The following is a 23937-nucleotide window of genomic DNA, read 5'->3' on the forward strand; positions in this document are numbered from 1 at the left end:
CCGGTTGCATAGTAAGAGCGGCCCGTGAGTTACGGATGGTTAAATATGAAGTCGGATGATGATTACAATGTATTTGATGTCTACCTGGAAGCTGACGTGGACATGCTTACTGCTTCGACGCCTCGCCTTGTCTAATGGAGTGAAAAGAAAATCGTCCATATCCGAGCAGAACCGGAGTATTGCAAGATCCCGGATTCCATATGGGCGTCATGTTTTCTCAGTTGTGCCTATGATATGGAAGTCAGCCGCTTGCAGTACGTTAAGTGATCCTAGTAGATGTTAGGCTAGATTTTACTGTGCCAGCAGGCATACGACATGTTCTATTCGGTTAGGAAGAGATGCATCTCCGGCAGGTATTCGCGTGGCTCTCAGTTGTCGCTGTGATGCTAACGAATTGTCAGCGTGCAATCATGAAACTACATAGAAGGATGCGAGAGGCGTCCAACATGATGGAACGGCGTCCTCAGCGTTCGTCAAATATACCCAGAAGCGGCTAGTTGCTCCGACGGAGACTCGGCTATTGTGTGATGTGATTGGCTGTCTGAAATAGGAAACAGTTCAAAGAACGCCGTGCCTCGATTTGATAGCACATGGCGATGACACTTGACGGTGAGCACGCGTGGACTGGATCCAGATCACACGTGGTGGTTACTAGAGAGGGAAATGCCGTCTAGGCGGGACGAGTCTCTACCTATCCTCTCACACGGAAGTTGTTCGCCTAACATCTGGTGTGACTCGCCAAACAACCGAGGGCTTCGATGTGTTTTCGATACTCATCCGTCTAACTATGTTCGAAATCGAGTCCCGCAAGCGTTCCACAAGCCGGCTTTGAGGACCCGACAAATAGGAGACGATCCATGGCAAAGCACTATACATCGTCATGTCGGTCTTGTAGCAGCCGCTGAGCGTTTGATGTTGTTGTATAATATTTACATCTATTACTCACACTTGCCTGCCATAAGGACTACATTTGAAGAGTTGCAGCTATAGGACGCCTGATGACGCAGGACTAAAAAGATTTCGAACAGGCGGCCGGGATTGTTCACGTCAGCCTTGAATCATGCATTTCTCCAACTATAATTTACGTCTCTCGATCTGGCCCGTCGTTGGTGGACGACGGCTGGCGAAGCTCGTCAAGGTTGAAACGTTTTAGTTTGTCAAAGTCGGGACCAACCACGCTCATCCCCAGTACGTTCTGTTGATGATTAGCACCTGCCAAGATAAGAACGGGCATCGATGCATGCGAGATGTAGGAACGCGTGTCCGGTATGGAATATCTCACCTGATAGATTTCCACGAGGATGAGATGATCATATCCATGAAGGTCAACCTTGTGACCAGGGCCTACTGTAGCCGCGACAGTTTTGATAATCCCGTCCCTCGTGAACTCTTTGTTATTCCGTATTGACGGTCGTATTGCAAACTTCAGCATCCGAACACGTTAGCGAGGTAATGCGCACGATCGAGGTGCGTCATCTGGATGCAAGCGGACAGCATGACGGAACTCACCTTCTTTCCCGCATTATCAGGGCCGTGGAAATGAGGAGCAAGCACTAGCTTTGCCACGGCATCGAGACCCCTAGTGGTCGCCTTTTCGATTGCCGTCATTGGCGTGAGTCGCTTCACAAAGCGACAGTTCTTCGGCTGAGCACCGTCTGCTGTGTCCTGACAGATCCTCTGAACGAATGAAACAGGCTCAACAGGTAGGCGTGTCTTGAAGAAGACCACTTGGCTGACTTAATATGATGCTATTACGAAGTATTAGAAACCACTTACAGCATTGGGTGGGCAGCTTGATCGATGTGAACAATGGCTTTACTGTCGGCTTGCGTATATCGGCGAGTTCTTTCTGAATCTCAGTTTCGATATCATCGCCAGCGTCGGAATCGTCAGACGCTTCATTCGTCTCGCCCGTTCCGTACAGCTTAGTTGCGTACTACGCTTCGATCAGTCTTCCATATGCTAGAAGCAGAGATCATTCCAATCATGCAAGAAGATATTACTGACCTCTTGAAATAGATCTCGGAGGTCGGCAACGGTTTTCGCTTCATTCTTCATACTACATGTCGCCCATATGCCTGTGTCGCCTGCCTGTATGGCTCGACCCTCTGCTCCCCGCCGGGGTGTGTCCCACTTCTTTTTTCCCTGATCAATGCATCAGTATCATGAGGTTCGTCGGAACTGCAGGACGAGAAGAAGATGGTGAAGCCAAGACAAACCACTCTGACGTGGGTCTTGACTGTTGCACCCGGAAAAGCAACGCACCTTGGCTTTCTTGTGACCACCGTCATGTCGTTCGTCCGACTCTGCCTTTCTTTTCTTTGGAGCAGAGTCCATGTTTTCTAGGCAAAACTCAGGTGGTGACGATGTGGGTTGGTGAAGGTGCTGGACCGCGGTGCTCGTATGTAAAAGAAAGCTAGTTGGCTAGTCTTGTAATGTCACTAGCGCGACTTCCTCTTTTCATCGATCTGTGCAACTCAAATTTGATTATATCTCCGAAAAGTTTGGGTCTCGGACTAGAACAGTCCTTCTTGCGCCCCGATAATTCGATCCAAGACACCACGCCGCCAAGCTTTACACAAGGATCTATAACAAGATCTCGAGCCACGATCCTGCGTCTTCCTCGTTGTGAGATACTAGTCTGACGCTAAGTCACGCAGTGTTACCCACCAGACGTCTCGTGAAGTGCGACTGTGTGACACTAGATATAGCGAGACTCTTGGGGAGATTATTTGAAACCTGTCATACCATTTTCATTCATGGATCGTTACTGTACATTCTAAAGAAACGACCAACACAGTTCATCATACAGTGGTATACATCTCAAGGCCAATTATCTGTACTGAAATCAAACGACCCAGACTTGTATCTGAAATACTTGTCATGGTCAGTCCCCGGCGCCTTGAACGGCCAGTCCCTATACGCCGCCAAAAGCTCTGTGATCATCTCACCAGTCAACAACCTGACTCTCAGATTTTTCAGATTCAGCCTCCCACCCTTCTTCGGATCCATCAGACTTGGGCATTTGCTCACAATGTCGCTCATACCATGTTGCATCTTGTCGAGTGCTTCTACGACAGAATCTGTGGAATGACTGCAGAGACCGAAGATGAAATCTTGTACCCATTCATGCCACTCTGGGTTCTGGTCCGCAGTTCGAGGAAACGGCTCTGCTGAGATGAGACCAAGGCGGTTCTGGGGCCACGCTTCGTTGGTGCGCATGATGAGGGGCTCATAAGGCCGTTTGTCCCATTGTAAACGAGGAGAAGGGGGATGACGGAGGGCGATGCGATCGTCGAGTTCTGTGGGAGGTAATTGTCTATTATGTGTATCGGTGGTGCTCATTGCGTGCTTCCACGCCTCCTCCAACTCCGTGGTCTTTTTAAGCAAGTTGTCTTTTTCTGGACCGTCCTCTATGCTAAGTACTTTGCACTCAGTCAGGTAGAGCTCCTCGCCAATGTCGGCGATCTTTTCAATCTCCTGCTTAGTTCGCACAATCTTGGCAAACTGACTGCGCATCCTGGAGAAAACGGAAATTTCATTCTTCGCGGGATGGTTAACGTGCACTTGACCCGACTTGTTCTTGTTGTTGAGAATCCAGTCGCTGTTGAATGCAAGATCGGGGTTTTTCTCGACCAGGTCTCGCTCGTAGCGGTAACAGTTTAGAATGCCCTCTTGGAGCATACCCACAGCTGATTTGCCGGCCATATCCTGCTCGCGCAAATAATTGTGCAAAAAGGCCACGCTGCTAATGCCGGTACCATTTGAGGCCTCATCCACATGTGCAGCAAAGTCATGGATGTTCTCACGACGATGCGCGGGAAGCTCCATACCTTGATCTCGTCCTGAACGTAGGGCGCGGACTACGCTTTCAAGCTCGTGCTGTGGTTCGCGTCCGAGAGAGCCTCTTCCTACGGGACGTTCCCTGTGTTCTGCAGCCACCACTACATTGAGATTATGCGTAAGTTCCAACACGCGGTTGGCCTTCTGCAAGGCAACAATAGATTGAGCAATCAAGGGCTTAAAGTCATCGTGCTCGACCCAGAACAACGAGCGCACTGGTCCAAATGAGTGGAAGCCGTCGTTTTTCCACGCAGCTGAGGCGAAAAGGTTGAAGAGCTGCTTCGCCATCGAGTCGAAGCCCAGACCTGGTAGTCGGGGATCCCACACCAGCGACCCCGTTACCAATAGCGTATTGTTGACTTCTTGAGCGCTCCCGTCAAAGGCGTCCCGGCGCGTCTGGTGCGGGAAGACACCATCATCCACCATCTCCCTGTACGTATCGAGGCTGGTTGGGTCCTTCGTCACTAGGCGATACTTGGAGTCGGGTGCGTTTAGGAGCGGATCGAGAAACTGGGCGAACTTTTCAGGCCGGGGCTCGAGTAGGATATGACTGCGTGGCTGGAGAAAGGCGTGCAGCTTTTGCGACCAGAGGCCGGCGCCGGGATTGATGTCGAGGATATCGCAGCCCTTGTGCTTCTCGAGCGTGTGGCCTATGTAGGCAAGAACATCGTCTGCCAGTCTCCAGCATCAGCACCCGCCCAGCGCGAATAGCATTGTTGCCCCAGGACTCGACGTACCGCATAGGCGTGGACTTACAATCTGCGTGCGCACATTGATACCAACAGGAATCCTGTGCAAGTGCACGGGGGCGCCTTGCTTCCTGGGCTTCTTGGTCGGCTCAAGAGCTGGGTGTATCGTCTTGCTGAGTGCCTGCGTCAAGGGAAACTCTTCACTCGTCTCCAGCTTCTCCGCTGTCCAATGTGGCGTTTGGCCTTTGCGGCCTTTTGAATCGCGACTGGAGGCTGCGCATCGCACCTGAGTCCAGCATTCGCCTGGCCTTCGCGTCCGGAAGGCTATGCGCGGTATTGACGGGCGTGCGCGGTACATGAGAGCGGAGAGTTGGTGGACGTCACCATCGCGCCTCCAATTCGAGTTGTCATTCCCGCGGCGAAAACGATGCTAACCCACTTCGAGATGACTGCTTGAACGTGATCCCGTGACAAGCTCCCCTCCTCAGACCACCAGATAATGGAATAATTCTGTCCGGATAATTTAAGACTTGAATTCGAAGCCTCAGAATGCATTTGCAACAACTTAGAAGTCTCTTGAAAGTCCGAAAATACATCACACAATGATTGCAAAGTTTGCAGTTTTCTTCTTCTTCTATCTTGCTAGTATTGCACCACTTGGTCACACCATGAATTCGGAAAACGACAGCAACATTTTGATTGTCGGCGCCGGGACATGGGGCTGTGCCACAGCTCTTGAGCTGGCCAGACGAGGCCACACCGGCATCACAGTGCTCGATGGAAGCCCATTCCCATCAGCCATTTCTGCCGGCAATGACCTGAATAAGATTGCGGAAGAGGGTCAGCATAACCATCGTTCCTCCACCTTATCACGAAGACTGATTCCAAACAGGAAACAAACCCTCTGCGAACGATTCAGACATCGACTACTTCTGGAACAACGTTCATCAACTTGCAATGAAAGCCTGGAAAACCGATCCTCTCTTCACACCCTTTTACCACAAGACAGGATTCATCATGGCTGCCGTGGGAGAAGATGGTTACCAGAGCTGCATCGAGTATGCTGAAACCGAGCATACCCACCTCATTCCCCTGGAAACAAAGGAAGACTTCCACAAGACCATGCCCGAGGGTGTGCTACAGGGCGATTTCCCCGGTTGGCGGGGCTTCTGGAGAGACGGCGGTGCCGGCTGGGTCTTCGCACGCGGTGCTTTGTTCGCGATGCACGCAGAAGCCATACGTCTGGGCGTCACTTTCGTGACCCACGAAACACAAGGCCGAGTCCACGAGCTGCTATACTCTCCAAATCGCACCAGCATACTGGGTGCCCGCACTGCAGACGGCGTCGTCCACACAGCAAACACCACCATCCTCTCAGCGGGCGCAAACAGCGACGCACTCCTGGACTTCAAGAACCAACTCCGGCCCACAGCATGGACCCTCGCGCACCTCCCGCTCTCCGCAGAAGAAGCACAAACTTACCGCAATCTCCCTGTCCTATACGGCGTAGACAGCGGCTTCTTCATCGAACCTGATATGGAACGCCACGAGATGAAAATCTGCGACGAACACCCAGGATATCTGAACCCCGTCTCCGATCCGGAAACCGGTGCCTTCCGCTCCGTCCCCTTCGCACGCCACCAGATCCCCGAGGAATCAGAATCGCGCATGCGCACCCTCTTGCGCGACACGATGCCGCAGTTCGCAGATCGAAACTTCACCTTCGCGCGTGTGTGTTGGGATGCAGATACAGTGGACCGCGTGTTCCTCATCGACAGACATCCTGAGCTAGCGAACTTGATTCTTGCCGTCGGAGGCTCGGGCCACGGCTTTATGACATCTCCTGCTGTAGGTGTGCTGGTCGCAGATGCACTAGAGGCTAAGGGAGAGGTGGAGGATAGAGTCAGGAAGATGATGAGATGGCGACCGGAGACGGCTGTGGACCGGGACTGGTGGGACTCGCTGGGCCGATTTGGTGCGGATGGTAAGGTTATGGATTTCCGTGCTGTGGAAGAGTGGACGAAGATAGGCGGAAACGGGACGTCCTAGTTGGGGCTTGATGAACGTTCTTTGCTTGGTACGATCGCGAGAACTTCGGGTCAGGTTTCTACTTCGTCCTGATTCAAACTCCTGGGTTGTTGGACTTGGAGACTTTGGCGTAAGCTATCATCGTCCTGAATGTTGCCTCCCCTGTATTGCTCGTTAAAGAATGTGAACTGGTTCCAAACGCCCTCGTGAAGAATGTAAACATTCGAACGATCATACAGTCTTCTTGTTGATGTTCATGTCCGGGCTCACCCCTGATGTTCATCATCGATTCTTATGCTATGTCATCTATCATACAGCTCGAAACGCGAAAAAGAAAGGGAAGGACGAATACTGAGGATGTAGTACCAAAGTAGACTTCCATCTGCTCAGAGAGGATGGTGAAGGGGTAGAGTGATAGCATGTGACAATACCTGCTCGCCTACCCTGGGAATCCGCCTCGAGCCATCTTCTTCCCTCTCTGAGCCTTGCGGTTGTGATTCGCTGTCGAGCCCTTATTAGCATCTTTCCGTTGCCGTGCGACCTGCGTCGTCTTGTCATCAGCAGGCCCCGCAACGTTTCCACCGCCCCTCCCACCGCGTCCTCGACCTGTACCACCTCCCCTCCCACCAAATCCTCCTCTTCCGCCGCGTCGCCCGTCTCCACTGTCTTCCTCGCCGGAGTCTTTCCAGGCTGTGGAAGTAAGCTCGCGCTGCTGGCCCGCGAATGTAGAGAACTTGGCTTCCAGACGCCGCAATCGTTTGGGATCCCGCCCGATCATGATACCCCAGCCTTCGATTGCTTCGTCTGTCATGCCCGTCTCGCTCTTCAATGCTGCTCGGGGCTTGCCTCGTCGTGTGTCGGCATCACGACTGAAGAGCGCTGGGGTCATGGAGTAGGCACGGAACAAAGATTCGTCGTTCTTGTCTCGGAGGTCGGCATCGGCTTCGTCTGCGGCGGGAGCGGCGTTGTCGACGGATGCTCCAACATCTTCCGCATCGTATGTGTCGTCGCGCTCATCGTCATCGGCATCGAACACTGCGAGGGCAGCTAAGATTGAGGATTTTGATGGTGCTTTGCTACGGTCTGAGAGGAGGTTGTCTGCGTTGAGATCTTGGTTTCTGCGACCGAGATGTAGACGTGATGTGTCTACGGCGAGTTTGTCGAATTCATCATCGTCGAAAACATTACGGCGCTCAGGCAGTTGGCTTGATCTGGGTGGTAGGTGAGGTTGTGGTGTCGTGGTGTTGGTAGGCCTAGGAAGTATTAGTATGCTATATTGAAGCTCAATTCATAGGACCATGTCTTGAGAAATCGAACGTACAGTTTTTCGCTACGATCAGCGTTGGTAAGGTGTGGAGGCAACGAGTCCTCGAGAAGATGCGCAGTGACCTCCTCGATGTTGTCGTTGTATTCATCCAACAACTTTATGATAAAGCCGGCACCAAGATCTGGGAAAAGGTCCTGTATTTGAGTGACAATGCTCATCTTGTGGATATGGACTTCACCAGTGAATGCACCATGTCCATACTCATCACCTTCCGCCCTGCTCTTGCCTTTGTCCACTTTTCGACGAATCAGTCTCTTTGGACGAGCAACGCTGGATTGGCGAAATGTGCTAAGCGAAGCCGCAGTGTTCTTCACTCTCGCTGCTTCAGGAGCTACGGCTTTGTCTCTAATCTTCTCGAGTAAAGATGTATTGGTAACGAGATCTGCAACAAGCGTCTTCTTCCCTGGCTCTTTCTTTTGCTCCTGCTCTTCGTTGGTTTTCAGACTGTACAAATGATCCGACAAGAGCGAGTAGTTCGGTTTTGGTCCTTCCAGTGCCGCAGTAAGCCCTAGATATGCTATTGTGACAAGTTTCTTTTGCATCGAAGTTGGTGCCTGAGGGTATGCGCTATACAGAGAATCCAGAAAGTCAGATCCTGTAAGCATGTAGATGCTGGCGTCCGGGGAAACTCTTAAAAGTGGTGCTATCCTGTTCAAAGTTCCCTCAGCTTCTTCTGGTCGCTTTGATTCGAGATTTCTGATCAAGGAGTTTTTTGCTGTCTGTAATGACTTCTCAATAGCTCCACTCTCCCGTTGCCACAAGGTTTGTACCAAGGTGCGGAATTGTTCGCTCTTTGGGAAGACATGACAGAAATCCGACAGTATCGGCCAACTGAGCAAAGGGGCGGGAACCTTTGGTGTTGAGAAAATCCTGTGGAGTAGGAAAAAGCACTTCTTTCGCAGTGATATAACTCTCGATGTAAGGCCTTCATCACTGGCCAATTCGTGAAAGAAAGACACAAGGAAAGACGCCAAAGAGTCAGACTCTTCTGCTGCTTTTGAAAATTGTTGGTTGTTGAGGCGTAAATAGAGGTCTGCGAGTGACGTCCACGACTCCAGATACAGCTGCCACTCTTCCGGCAGGATGTTCCGCCGGACCTTGGAGTCTGGAAATGGGGCGAATTGAGGAAGTGACATATTTTTGCCTGTGACTGCAGGAAAGTGAGTTGGAAAATGTGGTTTCTCACAGCAAAGGGTATAAACGCTCTTTCGAACTGTCGTTTGTCGATGCAGTCATGATGGCTCATCCCACCCAAAACGTGCTATGCCATATAGAGTACTAGCGTGCCAAGATTTGTGAACGCCCGCCGCACACATGTCGCAAAATCGATCTTGGGAGATATTCAACGACCACGATCGCCGTCTTCAGCCAAAACCACACCAGTCATCACGTTACCGCGATCCACGATCCAAGTCTTGACTGGAATTTGTACCTTCCCGTCAACACCAATACACTCCACCCACATCCACCATGTCTTACAGTACGCCCTGTCTCTCACCCATGCGCTGGCGAACTCGTTCTAACATCCCCCAGACAAGCCTGAGAAGGACTTCGGCGAGGGCCCCAAGATCCACAAGATCCGCATCACCCTCACCTCGCGCAACGTCAAGTCGCTCGAGAAGGTGTGCCAGGAGCTCATCGACCGTGCCAAGAACAAGGAGCTCCGCGTCAAGGGCCCCGTCCGCCTGCCCACCAAGAACCTCAAGATCACCACCCGTAAGACACCTAACGGTGAGGGTTCCAAGACCTGGGATATGTATGAGATGCGCATCCACAAGCGTAAGTTGAGCCACATGTGTTTCGGGGGGATATCGGCTGATTTCTGGATTAGGTCTCATCGATCTCCACGCGCCTACCGAGGTCGTCAAGCAGATCATCATCAACATCGAGGCTGGTGTTGAGGTCGAGGTCACCATTGCCGCATAAGGGCAGACTGGGACATGTGGGGGAGAATGGGCTTGGACAGACATGTGGTTACGAATGGGTATATACGACATGAATGATACCATGCCCAACCAAAAGCGCGTTTACTGCATACACATGTTGATTGATTTAATCTGTGTAATGCGGGCTAATACTAACAGAAGCCTATCATACGCCATCAACAGTGTTGTAACTTCATGAACTTGAACCCCAACTATATCAGCAACGCCAAATCGAACCGTCATCTCACAACTCCCCTTCTCCCCAAAATCCCTTTTCCTCCTCATCAGCAAAAACACCATAACTTGCTTTCCTCGTCTTTTCATCAGCTCCACTCCCATTTTCCTTACCCGCCATTCTCTTCTCACGACTCTCGCGAATGAATTTCAACGCAGCCTCCGAGCTCGCACACCTCGTTCCATCCGCACTCCTCCTCCTCGACCTTGAACGCTCCACCTCGCGTGTCGCCAGGTTTATTAGCGCTGTTCTAGAACCAGTCTTCCCTTTGCATCCCAACTTACAGTCCCCCCTATGGACCGTGGATCTACAATCCTTGTGCTGCTCCGTCAACCTATCCATGGACACCGAACGCCCGGTTCTGGACGACTCAGGAGAGGTATGCGGGCGCTCACGTGCGAGGTACGCGTGATACCCCGCCGAGTCCAATGCCAAAATTGGTTCGCGATGGCGCGTGAAGGAGACACGACGGCCGGGGTGCACATCCACGTCCATCCTTGAGCTGGGTAAGATAAGTGAAAAAGGTGGAGATACATGTGGGACTGGTTGTTGGCGAGGCGAAGATGCCGGACGTTCACTACCCTCATCTTTAATGATCTTGCGATCGAATGACCCCCAATTCGAAGAGTCAACTCGCTTTCTCTTGGCTGGTTCGTCGGGCGTCGCAGTCTCGTATGATACACTCGTCTTAGGGCTGATCTGCGGGCTCCGAGCAGCCTCACCCCTCTGCGACACAGCATCGAAGCTAAACGTCTTGCTGAACAGCTGGCTAGCTCGCTGTCGCCTGCGGAACGAAGGGATCCAGCTCGCTGCTACAGCCGCCAAAGTGACTGGCGGACGTGGAGGTGAAGACCTTGCGTTTTCACGTACCACTTTCCGCGGTATGGGACCAACAAGGCGGAACAAGTCCTCAGGTGTGATCATGGGATCACAATGCTGTGGCCGCTTCTCCACCCTAGGCTTCCGGCGCAGAAACTGGTATTCGGGCTTGTATGGCTTTATCGACACCTTTTTTTCTGTCATCTGACGGAGGTGGTCGAGTTGAAGTTGGTGGAGTTGATCCAGCGTTTTGCGGTCGTCCATCCATACGGCCGTCTCTTGACTTGCACTACTGTACAGATCAACTGGCTCGTGGTCGTATTCAATGTCTAATGGTTTACTTCGGTTCTCACGACGTGGGGCGTGAGGGTAGACGGCGTCTCGTTCTGCTGTAGCCCGTGATTTGTGAGTGTTCGTGGTTGGTTGTGGGTTTTGCGGGTGTCGTTGACTGGTAGCGCAGTCATTCAAGTACGATTCCTCCAATTCTCTTCTGGTTTGGCTGCGGTGGACACGGTCTGCCCACCAGGCACGCTCTGCACCCATTGGATTTGGACGTTGAGATGATCCGCCGACTTGCTGGATTCTGACTGCTGAGGCGGTGCAAATTTGGTAGTCTTGAGTCCCGGAGATCATGTTCGATGGGCTGCGTAGTCGAGGATGTTTGTCGTCAGGGAGTTGTCGGGACATGAGGCTGTTGCGAATATCTGCAGTCTGGATGAAAGCAATTTGCTGATCCGTCGACATGAAGTCACCCTACACTCTTATACTCGATCATGCATCATCCGTTTCATTGTCTACAAATCCGCCATCCAAAGTCCAGCCTTACAAACACCCGCTACACACCCATCGCCGCGTGGCCCGACACCGCCGACCTCTCAAATACCCAAGACTTCCATCCACGCTCCCAAGCACCCGTTCCACCCGTTCCCATCTACTTCAACGGCCCAGACCCCCCGCAACTACGAATCCACGCCGTTCATTGGCCCCCAAACATCGGACCAACAAGTAATCACCGGCGAACAAGCAAACGCACGAAACGCCGGAAGCGCGTGACGAGCCGCAGGATCGCTGTACACAAATAGCATTGTGGGTGCGGGGGGTACCGAGCGTGTTTCTAGACTTTTCTGACCCAGGGTCTTGCGACAAAAAACAAAGAAAACTTTTGGACGGCGAAGTGGCGCTAGGCTTGTACTACTTGTTGGCGGCAAAGACTGGCATACGTGACATACTCATGGTGTAAGAGGGAGCTAAATTGTACTAGGACACTTGAATGCGAATGCGCTGTGCATCATGTTACTGTCATGCAGGTCGGGAGACGGGGCTGTGTGAGGTTTGGGTTACGATGATGTCGTGGTAGACTGCTTGGCGGCCCATGGTAAATGTTTCTCCGGACAGGATTAGATGGATCTAGATTGCGAATCTGGAAAGAAACGTGATGCTGTGGTAAAACGTGTTTTACGTCTGTAGTACTATGGAAGAAGTAAAAGATGAAACATGAACCGGAGAAGCGCAGGATCTATAGTGAATTCTACTTGAACCCTGCATAGGTCGAGGGTATACCGCAACGGCAGTATCTCACTCATCATGTGTTGTAGCTACATTTTGTCCCGATACCTCAGCCTGGTTGCATGGTACGATAGCGCCAACACTGAAGTAAACCAAAATTCAAAGTCAGATGGCTAAAGATAACCTGAAAGTAAACTAAAAGAGATCGTATTCGCTTTATGTAGAAGTACGGGCACCTACCTCTCACTATCACTACACTGCTCACACGAAACGATCGATCAAGACTCGGATTAGCAATACGAACTGAGCAGCTCTTGGTTGACACAATCATCACTGCATCTACATCCTTCTCAAATCCACTCCCCTTTCTACGACCCAGCATCTCTAACCACACTCCTCCACACTCCCTCCCAGTCAGCATCCCCCCCTCCATAGCGCGCTTCAAAAGCATTCATTGCCATGGCCCCCAAGAACGGCCTCACAACTCTGTCCACGAGCTCGCGCCTCGCCATGTCGAGAACCGCAGCACCTTCTTCTTTCTCTAGCGCATTGATCAGTGGATCCAAAAGAAGCGTTCTCTTCGGGTCGTCCGTGTTAGAGTATGATTGTGGTGGTAGAATCAATGCTGCATTGGGACCGGAGGTATACGCAAGCACCTCGTTGATTTCGTCCGTGAGGGAGAGAAGTGGGGGTGCGACCGTCGGCTTATAGACTGCGTCTATTGTATCCGTAATGAAGAGCCATTCCATGAGTTGGAAGTCGTCCGGATCTAAAACAACCAGTTGATCAAGTAGTTTGCATGCTTGTACGATACTAGCGTTGGTGTAATGCTCTTTGTTGTCGGCGTCTGGAAGAAGTGACGACAACGCCGAAGTTAACTCGCCATTAATTACAGGCCACAGTGGCGCCAGATGCACAGGCGAGGTTCTGAGGATGACGGCGCGCAGTAAGATGAGCACGTCTGCGCGAGTGGCTGATGAGGGAGATGATGCCGGAGTTGCAGTTAGCAATTCAACAGCCTTCTCCATGATCTGTGGAATGTTAGGTGTAAAAGCATCTTCTGGGCTGGCGAGAACAAGGAGCGTAATGCGTCGAAATGTGAGCTGAGTCCTGCGATCGGCTTCTTGTCTCGCGGATGCAGCGCCAACACCAAACATAATCCCGGCTGTCGTTGGCGCAGACAGACGCGAAAGAAGTTCTGGCACCCGATCTTTGTCTGACTGCGTCCATTGCGCTAAGATAGGCAACCACGAGTCTCTGAGAAGTGGAAGTGGCGTGTTGAAGAATTTAGGGTCGTTGAAAGAGTCTTGTATATCCTTCTTCAGGAATTTGTTCCCTTGTGCTATTTTGGTCAAGCTACGAAGCAGATTCAGCATGCTTTCGGTGACGTTGTCTGGGAACGACCTCGCGCGGAACGTAGGACCGATTACGGATGTGGAGATGTCGGATATGACCTTTGTGACTCTGTCGTTCTCGACAAGAATGATTGGCAGGTTCGGAACGATCGAGATTAGAATGGAAACAACGTCGGTAGCTCTCTTCTGAGCGTAACTGCCGTTTGTAGTGGCCGGAACCTTCTCGCCCACTAATACCTGGTTTGGATCCTGTAGATAGCCCATCGAGCGTGTCGTGAACACTGCGGTCAGAATTCGCGCGAAGATATCCTATGAAGATGGTTAACAAAGTCCACACATGAGGAGAAACAAACATACTGCAAGCTCTCTCCGCATCTTTCGCTGTTCGCCAAAATGAGTGTTATCGACTTTTTGCCCAATGACAGCCGTAAACTCAAGAAGAGTAGGCAAAATCTGTCTATGGGGAAGTGGATTTGCAAGGACATCACGAAGAAAGAGGGTGCAGTCCTGCCATATCTCGTCCATAGCGTCATCCTCTAGCGACTTCGTATACTCGACGAGAAACGCGACAAGATCAGTGTCGGACAAATTAGAAGTCAATGTCGACATGCGGTTGGTATCGAGCGCATTAGGATCTGTCCGACTGTACACTGCGTTGAAGATTGCCGGGATTGTGTGCTTAGGTTTAGAGCCGTTAAGAACGTTGAGGAGACCCATGATTGCAGTCTCCTGAATATCGTCCTTTGCAGCATGGGTCCAGAGGACTGCTAATGTCTCTAGGCATTCCAGCGCTTCCGCAGCAAATAGATGCTCCAAGATTCTGCGAGCTCGATTGCGCATACGCAGGGACGTGTATCCGAGCGATAAGGCTGAGGTTGGATCCTGATGTGCCTGCTTCTGCCCATAACCTCCCCACGACCAGATCGCGAAGCAGATTCGCACTGTATCCTGGAAGCACAGTAGAACTGTGAGTCTACTGTTGGCAGTGGGAGTTCGTGTCTGGTTGATATCTGAAGCAAAAACTCCAGAAACCACGTTGCTGAAAAAGCCTTGAGGCTGCTCGGGAGACCTAGTGGCAGACGTTTTTGTCTCTTGTAGCATGAGTCGATCGTGTGCCTTAGCCAGAATTTGTTCCAGTCCGTTGATCAATGAAATGAGCGTTGATTCTGGTGATTTCCCTGGTGTCGCTATGTGTTCTTCAAACGTGGACTTGAGGTGTTCAAACGTAGAACCAATTTGCTTACAGAAGCATTCCACCAAAGGTAGAAGGTTCTGAAATATAGTATCGGCAAACATAGGCAGAACTTCGATTAGAAACTGAACCCAGTCATCCAGTACCAAGCGACTGGCGGGCGACGAGAAACCATACTTCAAACATTCAACCAGTTGCGGGGGTGGAGGAATGGATGTAGGACCGGTGTCCAAAGACGCCCTACTTAATGCCATCGACATCCTGGCCAAGTGGGTTGGTTGACCGGGAGTCTTCGGTTCTGGGACTGGTTCCTCTGTTGGGCGAGTAAGGCGTAATTTGAGCGCGGAAAGTATCGCACCCAGGAGAAGTCCCTGCAAAGAGGGGCCAGCTGTTTTTAGTCTTGCCATCAACGGTACCTCAAGCTCCAGCTCTCTTAGTGGGAACGAGAAAGGACTCTGGTAGATTTGGGATATGAGAGACACAGAGGTTTGATGGAGCTGCGATATATGAAGCTGGGTAGGTATCTCTGCACTTCCGACGTGGACTGAAAGTGTCCTCAGACACGTACGTACGAGCCATTCTTGCAGTGACGTTCGTGATGACGATCCCTCGGCCGGCGCCTCAGCAAGTGTTGCCCACATCATTTGCGAAGGATGTTTCAGGATTTGGAGGAAGTGTCCTAAGTAATACAAGCACTCTTTGCTATCATCTCCTCTAGATCGAGGTCGAGGTGCTTTCGAAGCTTCGTCAGGAATCAAGCTCTCTGTTGCATTCAAGCATTGCAATGACTGCATATGGATTGCAAGAACCTCGAAGACCATATTCAAACTCGGCAAGTCCTGTAGCCAGCTTCGGATAAAAGTTGAAGTTTCAGATGCTTCCTCGGTAAGCGTATCTAGGAGTAGGAGAAGTGGCCTAGTCAAAACGGCATGGAATTCTCCTGGCGGGAGTGAAGGATGTGTCACATTGTTACCGCTGGGTCGGCGTATCAAGGCACCACGCTTCTCCGACTGTAGGCTCATCTCATACATTGTGTGCGTCCACAGAAGTGCAAATCTTTGACCACAATCTGCGGTATTTGCGTTGCTCGAGGTCTGTGAGAGCTGTTCTACGATGATCGAGGAGATTGCAGCCTCAACCATTCGACTAGCAGGAGCAACTGTGTGTAGTTGCAAGATGCACTGCGCAGCTTCCACATGATATTTCGGCATCAGTGGCGAGAGGTAGTGCCAGAGAGAGGCAACGAGTGGATGAAAGATTTCCGATAGTTGTGATGGAGCGATGAAAGGTTCTGAGAGTCGAGATGTCTGCAGTGCGAACAGTACACCAGTCATGGCACTTAAGTGAGTGAAGGGGAGGTTCTCGCGAGTCTCTGCGAACGTCGAAAGGACGCGTTGCAAGACAGTAGAAGGATCGACCTCGCTCACAGCCTCCATGTCCTGTACCTTTGATATCAAATTGGCCAAAATTCGGGAGGGCATCTCAGCTGAAACACGTGCGATTTTGTGCTCCATAGATGCTGCGAACATGGATGAAGCTTCGCGCAGAACCATTTGGCCCAATTCAGCTGAGTTGAACGGGGCATCAGTAGCATCGAGGCTGCCCTGAGATTCGTCGTAGAATATCTTTATCTGCTGAAGTGCTGTCTCTCGGAGCGCTTTGCCTGCCTCAGACATCTCTAGCTTAGTGCCTTGGTCGGGTTGGAAAGCTCTGTCTGGTACAATCTGAACGAGAGAGTCTGTGATTTCGAAAGCTATATCAACAACTTCAGGGTCGACACTTGAATTGGTAGTGTCCGCAAATGCCTCGTTCAGTGAGACCAATGTAGAAAGAACCATCAGAGGCATGTGATGCAATACCATGTCCTCTTCTTTCAAATTGAAGCGAGCCAGTACGAATTTTGCCAGCCTTGATTGCTGAAGGGCTTCATCGCGACTGACGGCTTTGACGTTCAACGACGATGTAACTAGATGTACCAGCTTTCCCCAGATGAGGCCACTGTCCACGCCGTCGAAGAAGGCACTGGCGCTCTTCATGACTTCCTCCACCTCTTCTTTAGAAGCCACTTCGCTGTATGACTGAACACTCTGTAGAGCTGGGAGAAAGATCTCAGGTACGATCAGGCCACCCACCTCCCAACGATCCATCAGTGAGAGACATACTCGGAAAGGGCGCGCTCGCTCGGAAGGGGATTTTCCCCGTCGATTGATCATTTTCAATACGCTACTGCTGAGCGCCTCCAGACCGTAGTGGGAGAAATAAGCTGCTTGGTAGGCAGAGGGATCTGCGACGGCGTTGTGTTTGTCCTGTGTCGGTGAGTTGAGAGCAGAACCTACGTTCCCGTCGTTTTCAATAGCAGCAGGTTCTGGACCAAGGAACCATGCCCACAGTCTACGATTCAAACTCATGTCTCGCCGCGACACAACACTAGACGCAGCAGCAACTAGTCGCTCAAGATCCCCCTTATTTATGCGTTGTTGCAGGATTGGAGAATCGAGAGGTAAGTGGCTGACGAGTAAATCAAGAAACCCTCGTTGGATCAGCAGCTGGGAGTCCAAGAGGCCAGATTCAAAGCAGCGGACAAGAAGCCCAGGCTCTGGAGAAACGGCAGCTTCAGCTTCGACAGGTAAGGTTTCTATGGGTATTGTACTATCATTTGGATTCAGCGTGCGGCGACCGGGGAGGCCAAATTTAGGCAAGCGGCGAACAAGGAACGCCAGGGCGCCTTGTCTCCGGGATGCGTTTGTGATTGTTGCTAAGAAGAAACACTGCCAGAAGTGAGACGACTCGCTCGCATTTCCGACATCAGTGACCTCGTCCGAATGACTTTGAACAGCTTTGCGTAGCTTGTCGAGCGCCGAGACCATGCGCTCAAAGTCCTCACTTGTCTCATCTTCTAGACCTGGCAGGAGAGACAAAATGATAGCCTTTAGGGCTGGTCGAAGTGCAGATCCATCCAGTTGTAGTATGTGGCTCTCAAACACGGAAAGGAAGAGCGGACGGACCGAGAGCGACGCAAAGGAGAGTACGGAGGCAAGACCAGGGAAGTACAAATTCAAGTCACGGGCTAGGGCATGTTTCTGGGCTCGAGATCAGTATCTATCGACCTATACGTGGACCGCATGCATACTCCAATGGTCGAGAAGACGTAGCCGTAGACTTCGAGGGCCTTCTGATGTACGCCTGAGGGCAATGCTGGATTCAAGCATTGCGCTAACCGCAGTGCGACTGTGTCGCTATGTGGAATGACTGGTATTTCGGGCGGATGCGATTGCAGGGCCTGGACACAAAGCCATATGAGCGTGCTGATCGCATGACCGTGGTGACGAGGAGTGATTGACCTTTAGCAGCCGCCCCAGAAAAGATATATAGTCGGCCCATTCTTGCTGTGCAGTGTCCCAGAGGGCGAGCGCGCGTTCGAGTCCAGCAGCGTACCTGCGAAAGCTTTTGTCTTTCTTATACAAAGCTACAAATACCTGCGTCAGCTCATTTTCAAGCTCATCCAGTTGTTAAGCGTGACGTACACTCTTCTGTAGCGTTGCGGTAGGCTCGTGGTGCTGGACTTGAGCGCCCCGAGGCTGGTGGTGAGTATATCTGCAGGTTAGCAGAGGGATCCATGGACATGCTGGGTGTGTCTGAGGTTGAGGTGTCCGGAAGGTGATTCCAAGTCACTACACATGCTGTCGTAATTTAGGTACGCGTGTCCGCATTTGCTGCCTGCGCATTGAAGCTCGACGACGTCGCAACTTGACGCGACTTGCTGCGCCCGTGCGCTCCTTCCGCAATCCATCACCATCACATGTCAGTGACGCGTATGGCGCACGACATCAACACCAAACGAGCGCCATAACACGCTTTTGAGGCTATTCGGACAACAGACAAAGTGCAATGAATACCTTTTCGTCGGTAAGTCATCTGCATATCGTCTATTAAACTGGCACGGCTAACGACAGCAGGCCTCACGCCACCCACCACCAGCGACAAGCCAGCCTTACTCATACGACAGCATCCCACCAGACGAGCCGCCACCTTCGTACGACGATGCAACTCAGTCGTCCACTGCCCCTCTGCTTGTTGGCCCCCCACCAGATTACGGTACTTACAGAGCATACTCTGATCCCGATCCCGACCTCGAGGAATCGTCCGTAGCGAGCAGCGACACAGGGCGAAACGATGGGTCTCTCCCAGTGTGGGTTGGACAGGCCCTAGTGGTGCTGGTCTTTGTCAGCATCATGTATGGATTCTGGAGGTTCATTACTGCTCCAGACGACCTGCACAACGGCTGGCCTGGATGAGCGGAGAGCCTCACTGGAGATTCGAAGATATCAAGATTGGTCTATGGTGCGCTCTAAACAGACCTCACCTACACACACTCCCATAGTGTGCATCCTGCCCGACTACTACGTCACACTCCAATTTATATACCGCAAAGTGTATTGTCCGATACTTTCAAGACGATTGCTGGTAAAGGAGTATGGCAATGCATTACACCCGGTACCTACCTCCATGTGCGAGATCAGGGCGGTGAGGAAACCAAATTGCACCTGCATCGATGTCATTCACAATGACAACACATCCAACTAGCAAAAGAAGTCGAGCCTGAGTTTGGCGAGAATTGTTGTTACGCATCTTCGACGATATACACAACGCTGATCCAAACGTGTGCCCATGCTCATGCGTGAGCGTATAAACGGGAAATGCCATGGCTTGTCTCAGGTGGTACACAAGCAATCAGAATACCTCGTGATTGCTATGCGGGTCGCACCATAGTGTCTACAACTGTAGATGCATTTCTTCGCGTTGCATGATCATGGAGACCGCACGTTGAAGCATCGTTTCCAATACGGTACACCCGCAAGATCTACATGCAGAGTGTGTTTTTTTCGAAAGCTATGTGATTCATGGTCACATCCATTCTGCACAGCTATGCAATTCCGTGGACAAATCACTGCGACTTCTGAGCCAACATCCTGAATCAATGTAATTTGCGACAGTACTAGCACACCACTACACTCTCTCAGCTTACTTACTTTGGGCGATATCTTTCTTCTACGAGCAATAAAATCGCCATCTCACAATGCATGACTGTTTTCGTCGAATTGCACTGACCGGTCATCCTCACCTAATCGCAACAGGGTGGTCCCCGCACGATCGACACGAAGGATTCTAGACATGGTCAAGACAGCTCAACCACAAATGTTGACGAAACCAGCAAATGTATCGCAAGTCACTCACACCGGAAAACGACGATCACTGCCGCGACATCTCGATGGGATACGTCCAGCTGCACTATCCCAAAGTGTCTCCCTAGATTATCAGTTTCACGCCACAGCCGACTGGCGTGTTCGGGCTGTCCGAACTGCGATCTGCAGAGTGCATGTGCTTCCTATACCCCTTTACCGAGTTCCGAGTTGGCAGTATCGCCAGTTTTTGGATGATGGCTTTGCGTTTCCTTTGTTGGAGTCGTCTGCAGTTATGAGATCATATCGCAGTAATCACATGAAGGGGTGAAGATATTTGGTTACCGCGTCTGATGTCAACACAAACCAACACAGGCAAGGGTTGGGGTCAGGTCAACGAATCCTTGAGGTTCTAGAAGTGGTATCCAGTTGTCGTGGGGACGGATGGAAGGATGAAAAATTGGGGGCCTACTGTTGGTAAAACTTTGCTGGTGCTATAGAAATAGCCGGTCAGAAGGGATATTACACGTATGATTGAATATCATATTTAGAAGTTCTGCTACGTTTACGATTCGTAGTGATTTGTATGCATAAATGTTGAACTAGCCCATTATAAACCAAGAGATATTACCGGGTAAATATTAAGTTTAACCCTACATTAATCACTCAGAATAAAGATGTGTCACTACTACCTGGAAATTGTAGTATATTTAATAGCCAGCGTCGCGTCCACACCAGGAACGCACACTTACTATGTGTGTAAACAAGCACCACTGCCTTTCACCGGGTATACGTTGTATCCACGATCTAGGACCGCGTGTGATAGAAAACATATAACTACATGTTGTGCAATTTAGATCAGTTGTATGAGCATTCAGACTGAGGTGTTAGAGAAGTATTCGCTCTAACTTCATTATGTTATGGAGTTGCTTGAGTAGTCGCAATATAGATATATGATGAGCGTGGGTGGTACATCAGGGGGATATTTGTAGATGGAAATTTGCAAATCAAGGAAAATATGAGCAAGCAGAAACTGCTACAGATCAAGAAAATACGACCTTCATGCTCAATGTTGGTTCAAATAAAACATATCTCGAGATGGCTTGATCCCTGCTTTTCCAATGTTCTAAGCAAGTGAAGACAACGTTCTCTTCGTCCAGCAATAAGACCGTAGAGGGCTAGTTCTTATCCTAAAACAAATACAACAATTGTGGTATTGTTGATGTTGGTATGACCCGCAGCAACGGTACGAGGCGAAGTACGTACTATTATTACTATACAGAGAGATCATCACAGCCACTGGAATCTACTTATACATGTACTAGTGATGGTGGCTCGGGAATAAATGTCAAGGGCTGTGCATAAGCGGGCGTATCGAGTTATGGAGAGTTGGGCCTCCAGTAAATTTACGTATGGGATCTAGTGAGACTGCGCTAGGTCTTACATGCTTGACGTAGATATCTAAATAGTTTGTGTTTCTGTTTTTATCTAAGCATCTTCATGCTCGGAATAGGTACAAATAGGCGCAAGACAAAGAGTTGTAGCGACGATGTATAGAACACAGCACAGAAGTTATAACCCAGAAGCCCTTACGCACAGTGACAGCAACTGCGAAGCAAAGATGCCCAATCGTCTGCCAACTTCAAGCTGTGTTCAACATGGATACATTGGAAGATGGTTGTTGAGTTGTGTTCTAGTATACTTGGTTGAAGTAGCGGAACGATGCAACATGGATTATACATGTAAGCTTGATATTGTAGCATGACGCGTATGCTATGATTCAACATGTTTATGTATATTGAAAACCAGAAGGATTACACAGGGGATCTGAGTAGAGAGACGTACTGACTCGTCGTAAACCTTCCTGAGATGTGCGGGAGATTGGAGTACCAAATCCTGGGGATGACCAAAATTTCAAAATGAGGCTGTGTACTTGAGGAGAGCTATTTCCCTGGTGGGGCTGTGTATCTGAAAGACATCATACAGGCGCACTAGTCAGCATGACGTGCCAGTGATTGTTGGTAACTAGTGCACTCACCAACGCACTGTTGCATCAGGCTTTCGTTCAGGTACGTCCTTTGAGTAGTGACGCGGTATAATTCATCGCGCTGTAGAATACCTCACGATGTATGGTATCTAGCCTATATATACCTTGTGACTAAACATATGCCAGGAACACTTGTTCGCCCCTGGGGAGTAAATATGGCTGCCTGACCCTTCTGCGGGGCGTAAAGCCTCCCTCCCGCATCGGAACATCTCGGGAGTCGGGCTGGGGCTTACGCCCACAAGAAGGATTGTGGACGCATGACTATGATGTGGAAGAAACTCACGTCATGTGCTGTAAGAACTAGGTGGCGTTGACTCAACTCTGAGCATCGAGTTGGTAAGATGATTGGAGCTCAAGGTTGCGTCATTGCACCTCGATACACGCTTGCTGCTGTCTAGTTGAACTGTAGTGTGTGGGGGCCGCTCTGTGTTGTCGTGTCCTTAGAGCCTTTGTCGATTTTACCATGGGGTGCGAAAACCTGTCCTGTTGTGGGCGTCTAGAATCTTTCCGATCATACAGCCGAACATACTTTATGTGATGGTCTTGGTTATCTTCTTTGGTCTTATCTGGTTGGCACTACCTCTGACCGATATAACTGTCTTGCCATCGAATCATGGAGATATAAGTTTATTGCACTCTTACTCTGGTGCTTCATGACAGATGAGATGTACCATGGGGGGTTGTGAATGGGATTGCTCAACAAATTCAATGGGGGATGAGAGAACAACCGATGTCTAGTCGGCTGCAGTCGATACTCAGGGGCCAGACCCGAATTTTGACAAGGCATATGCCTGGCTTTATCATACTTTCCTATCGACCAGTAAAACTCCGTTGTAGCTCCATTACATGTTACTAACAGTCATCGATGTATGTTCTTGCTCTCGGGAGTGCTGATATTGATATAGGTCAGTGTTGTCCGGACACGGCAACGGCGATGGCAACGGCCATCCGGAGTGTATCCTGGTGGTGGAATCCTTCGTTCATTTATCGGGAGAAGAAGCCGTGTCATGAGCTGATCCTTTCGTTTGAATCTGCCTTAGAAGACAGGGACGAGGTTTGAAGCATGCACCCGCAATCTCTCCGATGGAAACGTGAGGTAGGGATACCACGAGTCTCGATCAGCCAAGCCATGATATCAAAAAGATCCCAGTCCTCTTTTGTCTGATCAAGTTAACCGCCGGGTCTGGTAACCTTGTAACCTTAAACATACAGTACATTGACCATCTTACTCGATCTGATTGGCCATGTTTCTTTATTCGTTGTCAAGTTTTGTCCAATGTCGATGAAGGAGGTTGATTAGAAATGTAATTCTACTCCAGGCACCTGCATCATCATCGCAAGCGCTCTCTGATTTTGATCTCGCCGACACAGTAACACAACCAAATGGTCGGCACATCCTCGGTGATGTGCTGCACAGCTGCTGCAAACAAGATGAGAGACGGTAACGGGACGGAGAATCTATCTCGACAGTGTTGACAGTCTTGAGACTTTTCTGACTCCGTCTAACCGTTGTCGGACCCCACATCGCTAATTATATCCGTGCACGGTTCGTTTACGCCCGGCGCTCTCATCTCCACCCACTCATCTCCACGAACAACGCTTGTGCCGGTTGCACAGTGCCGTGGGCTCTAGCGCAGCATGCGACAGACAGACTACATGCCGCCCATACCATACCACGATCGACTGTCCATCATCCCCAAAGCCATGGATGGCTCATCTTTGCCCCTCATGCGCTGCCGCCTCTAACGTTGTCTTACCGCAAGCCAGACTAGTGTCAATTGTGGCTTTCAG

The 23937-nt window shown here is 50.6% G+C and overlaps 9 protein-coding genes across 9 annotated transcripts; 4 read left to right on the forward strand and 5 right to left on the reverse strand.

The window, feature by feature from the left end:
- Positions 1-904: 904 nt before the first annotated feature.
- Positions 905-2337, reverse strand: P153DRAFT_430965 (uncharacterized protein; the record flags this gene model as incomplete). The annotated part of the gene is made up of 6 exons (XM_033672866.1): positions 905-1195; positions 1283-1423; positions 1510-1727; positions 1777-1936; positions 2008-2145; positions 2266-2337. The coding sequence occupies 6 exons, from the start codon at positions 2335-2337 to the stop codon at positions 1082-1084; spliced, it is 843 nt and encodes a 280-aa protein (XP_033524256.1). The 3' UTR covers positions 905-1081.
- Positions 2338-2728: 391 nt separating this feature from the next.
- Positions 2729-4709, reverse strand: P153DRAFT_366374 (uncharacterized protein). The gene is made up of 2 exons (XM_033668039.1): positions 4600-4709; positions 2729-4514 (listed from the first exon to the last, which is right to left on the reverse strand). Exon 2 carries the CDS (start codon positions 4267-4269, stop codon positions 2824-2826), a length of 1446 nt encoding a protein of 481 aa, XP_033524257.1. The 5' UTR covers positions 4270-4514; positions 4600-4709; the 3' UTR covers positions 2729-2823.
- Positions 4401-5010, reverse strand: P153DRAFT_225878 (uncharacterized protein). Its single transcript, XM_033662660.1, has one exon. It carries the CDS (start codon positions 4888-4890, stop codon positions 4531-4533), a length of 360 nt encoding a protein of 119 aa, XP_033524258.1. The 5' UTR covers positions 4891-5010; the 3' UTR covers positions 4401-4530.
- Positions 5011-5200: 190 nt separating this feature from the next.
- On the forward strand, positions 5201-6581 carry P153DRAFT_289367 (FAD dependent oxidoreductase; the record flags this gene model as incomplete). The annotated part of the gene is made up of 2 exons (XM_033663652.1): positions 5201-5372; positions 5425-6581. The coding sequence occupies 2 exons, from the start codon at positions 5201-5203 to the stop codon at positions 6579-6581; spliced, it is 1329 nt and encodes a 442-aa protein (XP_033524259.1).
- Positions 6582-6999: 418 nt separating this feature from the next.
- On the reverse strand, positions 7000-9023 carry P153DRAFT_339110 (uncharacterized protein; the record flags this gene model as incomplete). Its single annotated transcript, XM_033665815.1, has 2 exons — positions 7000-7813; positions 7882-9023. The coding sequence occupies 2 exons, from the start codon at positions 9021-9023 to the stop codon at positions 7000-7002; spliced, it is 1956 nt and encodes a 651-aa protein (XP_033524260.1).
- A 239-nt stretch (positions 9024-9262) lies between these two features.
- P153DRAFT_396211 (ribosomal protein S1) lies at positions 9263-9872 on the forward strand. The gene is made up of 3 exons (XM_033671460.1): positions 9263-9367; positions 9421-9666; positions 9719-9872. The coding sequence occupies exons 1-3, from the start codon at positions 9358-9360 to the stop codon at positions 9811-9813; spliced, it is 351 nt and encodes a 116-aa protein (XP_033524261.1). The 5' UTR covers positions 9263-9357; the 3' UTR covers positions 9814-9872.
- Positions 9873-11339: 1467 nt separating this feature from the next.
- Positions 11340-12269, forward strand: P153DRAFT_366378 (uncharacterized protein). Its single transcript, XM_033668040.1, has one exon. The coding sequence runs from the start codon at positions 11524-11526 to the stop codon at positions 11917-11919; it is 396 nt and encodes a 131-aa protein (XP_033524262.1). The 5' UTR covers positions 11340-11523; the 3' UTR covers positions 11920-12269.
- A 304-nt stretch (positions 12270-12573) lies between these two features.
- On the reverse strand, positions 12574-18783 carry P153DRAFT_366379 (cellular morphogenesis regulator dopa). Its single transcript, XM_033668041.1, has 5 exons — positions 18444-18783; positions 18261-18385; positions 18050-18199; positions 14085-17999; positions 12574-14036 (listed from the first exon to the last, which is right to left on the reverse strand). Exons 1-5 carry the CDS (start codon positions 18541-18543, stop codon positions 12741-12743), a joined length of 5586 nt encoding a protein of 1861 aa, XP_033524263.1. The 5' UTR covers positions 18544-18783; the 3' UTR covers positions 12574-12740.
- Positions 18784-18807: 24 nt separating this feature from the next.
- Positions 18808-19214, forward strand: P153DRAFT_356554 (uncharacterized protein; the record flags this gene model as incomplete). The annotated part of the gene is made up of 2 exons (XM_033666660.1): positions 18808-18825; positions 18876-19214. The coding sequence occupies 2 exons, from the start codon at positions 18808-18810 to the stop codon at positions 19212-19214; spliced, it is 357 nt and encodes a 118-aa protein (XP_033524264.1).
- Positions 19215-23937: the final 4723 nt, after the last annotated feature.

The sequence above is a fragment of the Dothidotthia symphoricarpi genome (assembly GCF_010015815.1).
Source record: "Dothidotthia symphoricarpi CBS 119687 unplaced genomic scaffold P153scaffold_9, whole genome shotgun sequence".
Taxonomy (NCBI): domain Eukaryota; kingdom Fungi; phylum Ascomycota; class Dothideomycetes; order Pleosporales; family Dothidotthiaceae; genus Dothidotthia; species Dothidotthia symphoricarpi.